This window comes from Neodiprion pinetum, chromosome 4 (genome assembly GCF_021155775.2).
Source record: "Neodiprion pinetum isolate iyNeoPine1 chromosome 4, iyNeoPine1.2, whole genome shotgun sequence".
NCBI lineage: Eukaryota > Metazoa > Arthropoda > Insecta > Hymenoptera > Diprionidae > Neodiprion > Neodiprion pinetum.
The window spans coordinates 33,418,485-33,432,104 of record NC_060235.2 but is presented as its reverse complement, the minus strand read 5'-3'; the positions used below and the strand labels follow the sequence as shown (position 1 = coordinate 33,432,104).

At 41.1% G+C, this 13,620-nt stretch overlaps 1 protein-coding gene and 1 long non-coding RNA gene across 3 annotated transcripts; one reads left to right on the top strand and one right to left on the bottom strand.

The window, feature by feature from the left end:
* Positions 1-45: 45 nt before the first annotated feature.
* On the bottom strand, positions 46-9,627 carry LOC124218155 (anoctamin-4). Of its 2 annotated transcripts, none has more exons than XM_046624607.2 (14): positions 8,874-9,627; positions 7,835-8,237; positions 6,254-6,431; positions 4,661-4,943; positions 4,412-4,563; positions 3,902-4,147; positions 3,504-3,703; positions 3,161-3,298; positions 2,840-3,057; positions 2,453-2,761; positions 2,066-2,375; positions 1,744-1,949; positions 1,339-1,626; positions 46-1,242 (listed from the first exon to the last, which is right to left on the bottom strand). In XM_046624607.2, exons 1-14 carry the CDS (start codon positions 9,081-9,083, stop codon positions 934-936), a joined length of 3,450 nt encoding a protein of 1,149 aa, XP_046480563.2. In that variant the 5' UTR covers positions 9,084-9,627; the 3' UTR covers positions 46-933. The 2 variants fall into 2 exon arrangements, with proteins under 2 accessions (XP_046480563.2, XP_046480564.2); XM_046624608.2 differs by having other exon boundaries at positions 6,254-6,422; positions 8,874-9,255.
* LOC138190775 (uncharacterized) lies at positions 1,261-2,762 on the top strand. The gene is made up of 2 exons (XR_011176849.1): positions 1,261-1,646; positions 1,716-2,762. It is a non-coding gene; the product is annotated as an uncharacterized lncRNA (long non-coding RNA).
* Positions 9,628-13,620: the final 3,993 nt, after the last annotated feature.

The following is a 13,620-nucleotide window of genomic DNA, read 5'->3' as shown; positions in this document are numbered from 1 at the left end:
TCTGTTATTCGGAAAGTTGTTTGAAAAATTATGTTCAACAACCTATTTCATTTAATACGAATTTAATCATTTCTTTTTATGTTATATTGTATATATTACATGATGCAGGCATGATTTTTAAGTCTTAACAGATTACTGGATTGACGTAATAAGCGTAACATTTAAAGAATGATAACGATGCTTGAACATGGCATATAATTTTTGTTTTTTACGCTTAGAATTAAATTTGAAACAGTGATTTCAAGACAATCTCAGATTTTCATTGGACAAAATACATTAGCCTCGGGGTGAAATTTGAATTGTAAAATAAAACATTAAAGCCTGAATATTCTCTCTAGTTGATATTTGATTTCCACAGGAATTTGGAAGTTGTAAAATTTTCCATCTGTATAAAACTGGTGAAAATCTTTCAAATTCCATGTTGCTTTTAAATATGAAAAATTTTGTACAAATTAGAAATGAGAGTTCAAAAAAATTCCATGTACATAATACCAATTTCTCTGACATTTCATAAATTTTATCCACCAGACTTCATATACCTTAATATAATCGTATTACGATTCACGATATGTTTTGAGTTTTCGGACATCTTGTGGCCTTTTTCTATTTACATAAACAAAGGTATGTATACACAGCGCACTTAGGTATCATTATTTCTACTACATTTCTATATACAAGTAATCGCAATGTTGTATCCGATAAGTGTGGAAAAAAGAACATTATGTCTTCTTTTGATTAAAACGATGATTTGTACTTGTTAGGTATATGAATGGACTTGAGTAAACAGGCGATCTTGCAGTCTGTTTGACGTCAAACGTTGACCTATTTGATCGCGGTAGGTATTGTACTGCTAATTATCCAACCTGTCACCTATATACTTATAACGTCGTGACTCTTTCGTATCTTTCAGATAACGGTACGCATCAAAGAGACCTACATCACTTCCCACACCGTTGACGAATTACTTTGTCTGTGTGCCCGAGGGCCCACCTCCACGTGGGCGTCGAGGCCATCACTCAATTTACTGAAACGCCTCGCCCAGCTTCCTCGACCTCCTTGCGGTCGCCCGATACTTCCGGCTTCCCGCAAAGCGGTTAACAGCTCGTCTTCGTCTTCCCGACCCGTGATACCTTTCTCGTACTTCGCTTCCTGCGCCAACAGCCGTTCTCTCTGGATTTGAGTCGCAATTGCCCTTGGCACCGCTGGGATTGCGTAGCTCATTATACCCGTCAGTGCAAACACCTGTAAGTTCAACCGGTTATCGTCATCAGTCTCTGTTATCTCCGAGTGAGAAACTCTGTGATAATGAATGGATGTATGTTACAGCAATTAACTTACCACATGCTCGAACACCACGACGAATGCGAGTCTCGCTGCGAAAACGTGCCAATAGTGTGGACTGAGTTCGTAAGCGTCCGGGTGATCTGGACCGTTTCTGTAACCTCGGTACTGACATGTGGGGGGATCGGGATCCTCGTCAGCACTTCCCATGTCCTCCCTATAATCAGAAGTATTGAACTCCGATAATGAACTGTCTATGTACCCGGTCAGGTTGTGCGAGTCCGAGTATCCAAAGGCGTACACGCTTCTGGGGATAAAGTCTGAAGTATAAGCGATCACGAACGCCTGGAAGCAGAGAGAAAGTGGTTGGTTCGCATTAAAATCATAAAATTCCTGTTTATTTGTTTGTTTATTTTAATTTTATTTTTTGTCAGAGAACTTTGTAACGTCCGTTTCACCTACGTTGGATACCACAGCTGCGTAAGTAACACCCTGGAGAATACCGAACCAGGCGCCGATGTCCTCCACCCTCTCAGCAAGAGGCCTTCGGGCTTCCTTCACCATTTTATAAGCATCAAGTCGTATTTCGGCAATGTTGTTCAACAAAGCGAATAACGGAGCCAAAGGGAACGCCGCGACAAACAATGTGACGAATCCGTATTGTATGACTGAAAAGTATACCAAGAAACGAGGGGGATGCGTGAGAAAAGTGAATTATCTGTCGATATTCGCCGTCCCTTCGACACATTCGGCAGGAAATGTTGAGAAATTATTTCACACTCACCCATCTCAAGGTACTCGTCAAACAGTGCCATTTTACCGGGATCCTGAAGCTGATAATCCTTCTCCCAGCGAGTATAAGGTCTGTTTCGATCCTTCGTCGCTGCCTTTTGAGTTCTCTTTCGCCACCAGTTCCACATCTTTGGAGATAAAATCTCCAGAAAGTTGTTGACGCATTGCTTGCCAATCATTATTATTGCCAGTTGGATACAGAGTTCTGACAAACAACCGGCTGGGTCACAAACATCAGTCTTAATACGGAAAAATTCTGAAGATCTCGCACTCCGGTCACCTGGGTGCTTGAAGAATCTTCCCTGCAACGAATCACTTCCGTATATTAAACTTGTACCTCTTGTTATCAGGCTTGCGATAATTCGGAAACGGCATTTACCTTAAAAAAAGCTATGTATATCAACGACGAGTAAAAGTTGACAAATTCAAATAGAAATATCTTGAAAGTATAGCTATCCTCGTATTCAGTCTGAGTTCTCGGATTTTCCATGTTCGTTAGCCACCTTGCCAATCGGTGATAAACCCGGGTCAGGATCATTATGATGAACAAATTGATGAGGGCGGCGGTCGTGGAAGTGAAAATTTTTGCATGTTTCTTCAAGAATTCACCGCCGCTGTTATAAAATACTGACACTAATGATATCCGGTATATGATTGTGCCGAGAACCGCAGCCAGTACAACACAAATCTGGAACAGAGCTCGGTCCGTTAGTGAAATGAAGAACACGTGAAGAAAAGAGACCCAAAGTAACCCCCCCATGCTCACCATAAAAAATACCATGGATCCGGTTGCCGTGAACCGAAGAACCCTTGACCATGCTGGAAGGTAAGGCTCCCTTTCTCTGGTCACAGGATTGACGCGATACGTTTTCACCGTGGTCTCGAACTCTGGTCTGGTCTCTTCGTCACCGTCCACGTTTTGGAGGTCCCATTCCCAAACTATCACTGCCTGTCGACGTTTCCATAACTCCAAAAACGTCGTCGCTGTGTATAAACGTTTAATTTATCAAAATAATTTTTTCTTACTTCGTGACTGTAATTTGGCATAAAATTAATACTGATTCTTTTATATTGTTTTCGTACACACCCCAAAAAGACATAAATATTGCGAAGAAGACGGTTGCTGGATTATCGAACAGGTATGTCAGTTTAGAAAAAAGACAGGAATCTTTCAGCTTTTGATATTTACACGCCTTGTCGCAGAGAGGACAAAGTGTTATATTTCCTGCAATGATCGGTTAAAATCAAGTAATCCATAATATCACATTATTTATTAATACATAGTAATTAATAATAGTATCAATAATATCAATCCGAACACCCGCATACGTAATCATTTCCCTCAAGTTTATTATACACTCTACCAAAAAATACACACATAATATCGTATTTTATGAGAATTAATTTTTTCACTATATTTTAAAACTCACCAGCCAATGTGGGATCACAGATTTCTTTACTGGGTATGTTATCTTCGCTTTCTATACTTCCAAGGCCGTAAAAAAAGCAGAGCAAACCAACAACAGCTGGTGGGTATAACGCCTTCGTGTAAAAACCCAACCAGGCAAAGTAGAGGGCTACCTTCTCCCCGAAGTATCTCCTGACCAACCACAAGGGTTGCTTCTTGAACCTGAAACGTCAGTTAAAGACTGGGGAAGAAATTCATGTTTTTTGCTCTTTAACTTTAACTCTGTTTCAGATATGACGAACAAATTTTTCGCTATCAACGAGCTTTGCAAATGCCTGATGATGAAAGAGGATATTTAAAAAAATACATCGTTGCGATTAGATCCGATTCCCACAGCTTGGTCTCGACATTATTTCTCACCACTTAGAAGGCCGAGCCCATTCCAGGTACAACAAATGTCTGTCGAAGAGTTCGCCATTGGGCCCGGGAGTATCGTAAGGCCCTTCATGGAGTGGGAAACATTCGAGATAAGTACCGTCCGCCAGAAGACGTCGGATCCCGGCTCGTTCGTGGTTGTCATCGTACCGTGCCCTCAACAAAATTTGCATGACGATCAACGACCTCTGGGCCGGGGTGAAAGCCGTGTCTCTGTCCTTTACTACGAACCTGATATCAGATAACGTGTAAAGGGGTAAGTGCGACAGTCCATTTAATAATTAGAGTTGATTGCAGCTACAGTAGAATTTTTATAGATCTTGATATAATAAAGGATCTAATTTGCAAAGAGCATAAGCATGTAAAAATAATTGCAGTGGTGTAGAAAAGGCCCTTCCTCCTTAAAAAAAATCAAAGCCGACAGATCTTAGCGATTTTTAATCCACTTGACGAAATTTTTTGCTGGTATGTGTATTAGTGTATAAACTGTTATACCTTTCTTCCCGGTCGCCGGCGTCAGCACTGGCGTAAAAACTCGGCTCCTCGGGGATTCTGTTCGTATCCCAGGAGTGGAGTCTCTGGATCCACTCTATCCACGGCGACCATTTTGCCCAATATTTCGGTTTCTCTTTACCACCTTCGCCGCCCTGTCACATCGGATGATATTGTAAGAAAGGACAGATAGTACGTAATATTCAGAGATTTCCAAAAAACGACGAACAACAGTTATCGAGCAAAGCTCACCCAGGCTTTTACTGATATCGTGATGAACCTTTTCGTCGGTAGTTTCAGGTTCATCACTTCGGCGTACTGCATCTTTGTCTTCCATGGTATGTGGAGCTTCAAAAAGTACGTTCTGCCGTCGAACGATGTGTTTTTGTGTTCAAGCTCCAGTTGTAAGCCTTCCTTGAGGAGATTCTGCTCGAAGACTTTCCGCTGCTCTATCCTTCTGGCTTCGGTCTCCGTCATCACACCCTCGTTTTCTTCCCGGTAGACCAATACCATGTCTATTCGACGGCGACCGTCGCTGCGCAAAGGTAAAAGGTACAATAAATGAATTCTCAATAATCACTCTTAGTAATTCGTAGTCAGTTTGGTATAATTACCCTATCGATATGTGTCCATTTACCTCAAGCTATATAAGTTTCACCGGTTCCCATCCAGAATCTCATTTTCCAAAATCTTCCCTGAGCAAAATTCCCCTTCCCGAATATTATTATACGCTTATTAATGTCCGCCCAGTTATTTATCTATTTATTTATTTATTTTGGGAAATTTTATCCGGGGGGATTTTTTCAGTGGTGATTTTGTCGCAGGAAGATTCCGGACGGTCACCGTTTGACGGGTTCTTGCAATGCCAGTAATTTTCAGTCTCAGTCCTTTTATTGTTCGGTACCAAATTTTTGACTGAATTATCTGCAGGACTTATCATAAATTCATATGCATGGAAAATCCACGAATAGAGAATACAACACGAAATTGTACGCAACGGCGTTAGAAACGGTAAAGAATTGTCATACTTTTTAATAACCACGTGAACAAAGCGACTAGTATAAGTACTGCATGTGATCGTTATAGTTTTTAAAAATAACGCGGTGCGTGGTGCTCTTCTAAATATCGTGGCTAACATCTTTAGTCTCCCCTATCTCATTATAATTAATAACTCGAAGTGGTACCCACTAAATTTTTCACCCCACTGAAAAAAATTCTTCATTTCATACTTTTTTTTGTACGTGAATACTTTGTTTCTACGGGTTCCCGTTTTTTCTGTTTTTTTTTTCTTTTTTGTGGACGTGACGTACCTACAGACATCTGTGATCATTAACACGGCGAGATCTCAGAAATTCATTGTGTTTACCCCGAAGCAGATGGAAACAAATTTAACATTCTCGTGATAATACGGAGCGATATTCGAGCACGTAATATAACGCAAAAGCCTCAGGTGTACTATCTCGAATTTTTTCACTCCTGAAAAGCTGTTAGCTTACTGCCGGCCACGAAGCACGTATGTAGCATATCTACAGTCACGAGTGGCATGAATAATTTAACCCCTCTTGAATTGTTCAACGGTTAGAGCCTAAATTTGAAAAAATCGCTATCTCGTCCATTTCGCCGTGTTTTTTTTTATTTTCTTCCAACGCAGTTAAGCCAGACTCTACAATAGTTGAATTATTTTTAGCACCGTACTGCCAACCACATTATTTGGCTGACTGTCGGTAATCGTTTCCATGTACATTATGCGAAATATATATGATGAGTTCATGCATAAATGCGAATTGCGATTATTTAGCTACGACACTATAAAACTGTATAATATAAAAAATCATGAAAACTCACCGAAAAAATAACGTCTCAGGGTCAGATTCCGGTCCCACCGTTGTATCCAATCCATCATCTTTTCGGGATAACGCTTCTTTGCTCATCTGTTCGCTGTCCGAGTCCTGGGGGGCAGGCGTTCCAGGCAACGACGGGCTTGCGTCCGGTGGTGCGGGTGTTAATTTTGGTCCTAAAAACGCTAAGTAAATGTTGACGAATTTCATAAACAATGGAATATTTCTAGTCGAGCGGTTCCTCGACTAATATTATCGCGTATATCTATAATATTTATTAAAGTATAACGGTAAACGTTATCGCGATATTCCGCGCAGAATGGAATCGTTTAATTCGAAAGAAGATTTCTACTAGTTACGTTTCATCCCTCTATTTCTGTAATATTAGAAAATTGTTCGAATGTGAGAATTTCACTCGACGATTTATCACTTTACACAAGTTTGCTTCAGCATCTCACATCTTTCATGGATAGGTGATTATCGTGTATGATTAATTATGTATAACTATCAGTGCCTGTAAGCTCACCCCTAAAAAGGATTCTGTGATCGTATTAAGTCTAGAATTTTTTACGAATGTACTCATTCAACTCATTGTGCAAAGTCCGCGAATCTTCCTTTTATACGACTCACGGTACTTGCGCAGGGTCGAATTAATCAGCTTTTCCTGATATATCGAACTCGGTGGACAATTGCGATAACAGGCCACTTGGCGATCATATATCTTGTACGAAACAGTAGACTGTAAATATCATGTACGTATATGAATAGGCACGAGGATATTCAATTCCATGCTATGGGAACTATTAGCCATCGATTTCTGTTTCGTGTGTTACTTCTTGTCTAATGAGGTCAGGGTACCTACATCGAGTTTCAAAGTTCCTGCAGTTAAACGTCCTACATTCTCTTCACGTTCGAATTATGCTTCTATAGTTTGTCTATGCATTTATCCTCACATTTATCACTGCAACTATTATCGTTTTTGTCCAAGTTGGAAAGGATTACTGAGTCGGGAAAAAGTTTATTTCCAGTCTGCAGAATCTCGTAATCATAAGTACATCAATATATATATATATATATATACTGTAAGTATTTAATTGTTGAAGTATTTATTATTCGACAAGTTTCCGCCTTTACACAGCACGTCAGTGGAATATATATAGATCTATATATATATATAGGTATATATATAGGTATATATCAATAGTGCGACACTATCGAGGGATCGAAGTTGGTAAACGAATTTGAATATTTTTTCTCGAACTACCCACCCTTTTGGTTTGTAAGTATAAATTCCTACCTCGGGGTCTTCAATTCTCTGCAAGGAAAAGCTTTCTACTCATCGCATGAATAGGGGGAATTTTTGACGAAACAAAGATATACTGGTTTAAAAATTCCCGACCGATCAGGCAACTGCAACGAATCCGGATTTCTCCCCATTACACCTCGTCTAATAAACTCTTCGTCGCAAGTATCGCAATAATACCCTTGGCGCTGTATAGCGCTTCATCACGCAGCGCAGCAACAGGCGGTTGTGAGAATGAAATTAATGCTAATAAGGGGCGGCTGTTGAAGTTCGTGACAAATTTACCGAATAAGTCGCGTGCCGTTAAGGACTTGCTTCCGACGACGCAGGGATGAACGCTCGCCCTCGAGTACCGCCTGGATATCCTGGGGCTCCCGGATCCCGACGGCGACTCGCCGCTCGTCGGATTGTATTGCTGAAGGCCATTTCTGGCCAGCTCGAAGAGGGCGTCGCTCGTCCTCTGGAGAACGGGCTTTGTCACGTCGTACGGGGTTCCAGGACGTCTTTCCACGCTCCTTCCCGCAGGACTCCCCTCGCGATTCGGCGTGTGCGTTGCCGACGATACCAGGGACGTCTCCGTCGATCCGACCGAATGCACCAAATCGCTCAGCTGTGACCTGCTGGGGCTGAATTCTGGGATAACCTGAGAAGCTCCCTCGGTTCGACTCGGTCTCCGGCTGTGAGTGTCCTGCAGAAATTTCATCATGATAAAATCTGATCGCGGGGGTTGTTTTCTTCTCGTTCCAACCCATCCCCGTCTCGCTGTGCAAACGCCGTTGATAATTAGAGAAGCATTTATTATTCGACAAGTTTCCGCCTTTACGCAGCGCGTCAGTGGAAAGTAAATCGTTTTATACCAGAATTGTAAAACACTGGTCGACCTCGTGTATCGATTCGATGTGACAGCAGCACTACGTATAGACCTCGTATGCGTATTTATTTATGTGGCGACGAGGTACTCGACGCTTGTCAAAATATTTTTTATTACTTTCTTATTTGCTACCGCAGATTGCACAGTTCTCTGAAAACTTTTCAAGTGTTTTCAATTATTCATGTTCCTGACCGCCAAGCGTCGAACACCACGTGGCTGTGATTCGCGAGGATCACTCGTCCGAAGAACTCGAAATCTTCATCTACAACCATACGTCGTCGGTGTGATAACGAATAATGATCTTTCCTTTTTCTAATTTCAGAGGATTTCACCAACTGAACTTGAACACTTTCTTCTTACTTCTTTTACCGCGGAACTGAGTTTAATGATCGAAAGACACACGGGTCTTCGTTTTCAAACATCATCTGCCGGATTTTCCTGTGCAGTAGGTACCTTGGTTTCATTCTCCAAGCGGATCGCGTCGGCGTCCATCGCCTCGTCGACGAAATTGAATTTTATTTCCGGTGAAGAGGACACGGTATCGTTCGGACTTCTCCCCGGAAGATTTCCGGGCGAGGGTGGTAACGAGAAGGAAGGTGTGGGTAACTGCAACGCGTCCCGATCCGGAACGCGGACAGTCTGCTTGTAGCGCGAAACAGACATTGATCAATTTTGATCGCTCGGAGCCGTGGAGACCCGGCGTTGGTCGACTTCTTGTTAATTATAAATGGCTAACCACAAGCCCCAAGCGGCGAAACGCTCAGAGGGGTAGGCAGACCTTGCTTCCCTTTTTTACCCTCTTTTCTCTTCAAGAAGGTCCCTCTGACCCCGCGTACCGCTTGAGTCTTGATAATCAGCTACCCCCCACAGTATATACCAAGTCACGATTATTTTTTTACCAATTTTCTCGCACCGAATTGACTTATGAGTAATCTCAACCGTATAAAATAAAAATAGGTCTCGAATGCACGTGCTGCCAAGGGCATAATCATTTTCAATTTTACTTTCATTCACATCTTCTTGTTAGTTTCTCTTGTTCTTGTTAATGATATCCCGAATTTAAACGACTCGTCGGCTTAGGCTTTGGAGTTTGGGGGGAGGGGGGTGGGTGGGGGGCCAGTGAAAAATGGGACAAGCGTGAAGAACGGAACATGATTGCATGATCGTTCGATTAATATTTTTCTACGTCTGTTTACAACTTGTAATAATCAACAAAAACTTACCACTTTCTAAGCTGCGATTAAAAAAAACAATATTTTTTTTTTCTCAATTAATTTTTGACTTGCTCCATTTTGCCCCAGTCTCCCCTATTATACTTGGCTGAAGTTGGCTTTTCAACTCGTACGAGTCTGCAATTTCACGGTAGTATATTAATTCTTCCATTCCGACGTTTTCGAAATTTAATTTTTCGCGTTTGAACTAGATATATATGCCTAAATTGTTGCACGTTATAACGCGGATTGTGTTTTACACAGGTCTATATTATGCGGGAGACAAAAATACGCGCAGGTAACAAAATCCTACTCCACTGTTTCAGTGTTCCGATAAAATCAATGAAATAAATTGTACGGCATAACGCAAATATGTATAATACATATAGTACAAGCGAGCCCTAAAGTACAAAACGAGTGCCACATGACTCCGGCGCGAAAATAGATTCGCGATTAACATTTCAGATGTAATTGCTTTCTTCAAACCTTTCTTGACCTTTTTTAATTATTAATGCACTACCTGCAGGTACTCCGCGTTCTCCCTCATTGTAAGAATTATACTCGACTACGCGCGGAGCGTTTCGACGTCATTGAAGAAAATTTAAAACACCACGGGTGTTATGATAATCAGATTAATGAAATTAAGCGCAACACGTGTTTCGCGAAGAGCTTAGCTTGTAGTCTTTTCGTATGATCGTGATCGCCGCGTATAAATTATCACCGAATTTATTCAATCGCACTGCCAAAAGCGGATGAGTCTTGAAATTCTGTCTTTTTTGATTGTGTCGGTTTTTACGGCAGGAATAATTAAATCTGGCACCCCACGATGCAGCATTGAATAATACGAGAGCAATAAACTTACATTCCGCTCACACTATGACATTCACTTTTGCTAAAACAAATTTCAGAACTCGTCGTCGACGCGCAGCGTCATCGTCGTCGTCGTAGCAACGACTAACGGCGGTCTACTTGACAGCCAACAAGTAAAAAGCTGATAATCGTAATTTGGTAACAGTTTTAAATCATCATATAGTGATCTCCGACAAGGCGTTAGGCAACTTTTGAAAAATTCTGGCAAATTCGAATGAAAATAGGTAAATTCAAACGTAGGAGCATGACGACGACAACGAACCACGTACAGATTGTAAGATTTGAGAAAAAGAGAATTACAGTCAAGAGTCAATTCGTTGCGAAGAAGTCGAATCCCGCGAAAACGGAGCAACAACTGATCGCGATGGGCGCATCGCGAATCGCAGCCCTAAAAATTTGTAATCTATACGTTTTGTTTATCCGTTATTGCGTGACGGTATCACTCGTGTATTTATTTCACACGATCGAGGGGGAAATCTCCGAACGTTTGCGGCGTTGGGTTTGGTGTAATGATGCATACTGAGGAACGGAGCATAAACTATCTTGGGAGCTGGACGAAACTAATACCAGCTCAACTCGGGCGGACGGACTGACGATAAACACACAAGGAAACTGCTGCGTGGATGTACGAGTGATGCGACGATCCCGTATGGGCATAAAACCCCTCTATACGCAACCCCTGCCCCAGGAAAGCTACCGATGAGCCACATCATATCCATGGTGACCGAGTGGACAACACGCTCTATGTTCCTTGTATGTGTGCAGCGGACAGTGCTCGGTCACTCGGCGCGTCCTTCCTTCCGTTGTAACACTTGTTGGACGATGAAGGATGCCTCGCGACACGTAACACGTATAACGCACAGGGTTAAATCAACACATAATGTCCGAATAAAAGTCTCAACCAGATAGACGTTTTTCCTCCTGGCCTAGTAAAATTGTCACTAGACTTACGATGAAACGATTTTTTAAAGCACCGAACTTGCCGAAGTTGGCCGCTGCTGCGCTTCCCAAATTCACGCTTATTCGGTATGAAATTCTACTCGTTACGTTTACTATAGTCTGTCAATAATTTTAGATTCAGGGGGAGAAACGATACGTGTATATGACCTTCTAACGTTTGTGGCTTTTCCCTTTTTCAAACTTGTTACAGTCAATTTGCCCAGAGCGATGAGGTAATGGAAATGCGACTACATGGCAAATAAACAAAAAAAAAAAAAACAGTATAGCATTCTTCTTTTTTCGGATACCTCGCAAGTTTTTTTTAAATTCTAATTGGAAGTCACGAAAAGCTAGTGATACAACATGTGATTAGCCGACGTCCGATCGTTCGCGTAATTGTACTTAAGCCGTATTCGCACTAAAATTCTCTATAAATACTTGATGAAGCAGTGAAATAAAAGCAGCTCGATTCAGGTTGGCAAATCAAACTCCATTACGCACGTTCCATGACAAATACGGAACAACCCTCTCGTTCGAACGATTTTTTGTTCTAAGGAAATGTGTTTCAAACACTCACAGCAATATATCGCCATTGCGACCCTACTGGATGAACGTCATACATAGTATGTAATGAATGAATCAGTCAGTGGTTAAAAGAAAAACAAAGCGCATATCATCAAGTGAGAAATGAACTGATCGTACAACGCGTTGGAAAATGCGCCGACATGCCTTAAAGGAAGTATATCACGATAAATCTAGTGTCAAAATGCCAATAGTGATGAATACTGTAGATTCATAACACGCTCAGATGTGTATCGGATAATGCAAGAACAATGTTATACTTTATCAATAATAGCTGTGATTCACAAATTATAGCATTACTTGTATTATGTTATTCGCCCCAGGAACGTGCTGTGGCCTACAAAAAGATACGTTATTTAATTTATAGAACCATATGCCAGAATAATGTCAGCAGTCCAACCGTCATCCAGTGCTCACCTTGTGCGCATATCGACAGCAGTGGGCCACCCTTTTCATTTTTTTTATGTACGTCGTTCGTTACATGTATGCTGTGCTACAGATGTGTGAGGTATACGTCACCACATGACGTCCGAGAAACGGAGGGCAAAATCCTTGAATGGTTAATAATTTAACGTTCGAATCTAGAATTAGCCGCCCTCTCCAATACCCTGGATGTCATGGTGCAGTGAGCTATTCTAAGGAGTTCGTTGAAATAATTCATGCCAATTTCATCACCGAGAATTGTATTATCAGCTGGTGCTATAAATATACTCGGGATCAAAAACCAAGCACCTTTCAAATCTTGATTATTAATTATTTCAATTCATTCGCTGTGCGTATGATTCATCGATCCGTATACGATTGCATGATCTTCTAGTGCTGAGGATGATGAGAATGGCATCACGGTATTCAAAAGATATTTGAGTATGCAATTTAATTTGTACTACCTATCATACAAGCTGCGAGATTTTACACGAATCCGTATTTCTTTAATCAAAATATTCAGCAGGTCACTGGGAATTAATAATTCAGTTGAATCAGTGTAGTTAAAGTTCCCACATTATTTATCAGTTCTGTAGGTACAATATACACCTTACTCGAATTCAATATTTCCATATTTCAGATTTATTTTTATATTCCAGTAGTAACGAATCCGGAATATTCTGATTTATTTAAAGTGGAGATAGCGGGAAGATAAGAAAACTGTCCGACAGTTTCGAATCCCTTTGAATATCCCATAATCTGTATTGTGAGAATATGAATCACGAATCTTGAATTTCTAAAGGTTTAAAATACAGCTTACCTCAACTCTTAAACAAATTGAATTCTTTTTTTCCTTTGTCAATATCGATTGATAACAATGAATTGGGTATTTCTAAAACAAATCGCATTCTGCTAGAACGACAACTTTCCAGTCGTTGACGGTTGACCCCGCGTTCGTTCGAATTAGGGGTGGTTTTACTTCGTAGTCGAATGAGTACTTCCGCCGATTCGTGTGCAGAGTGAATAAGCAGTCGAAACTTGTTTAATAATTTCCAATGATATCAGTTACGAATATTCGTTTAGAAATGCGTCCGAATATTTGTGGTATTATAACGAGAAATGCGAAACTTGATTCAAGTAGTGGCCGCTAGGACGTCCGCCATATTGGAAAAGAG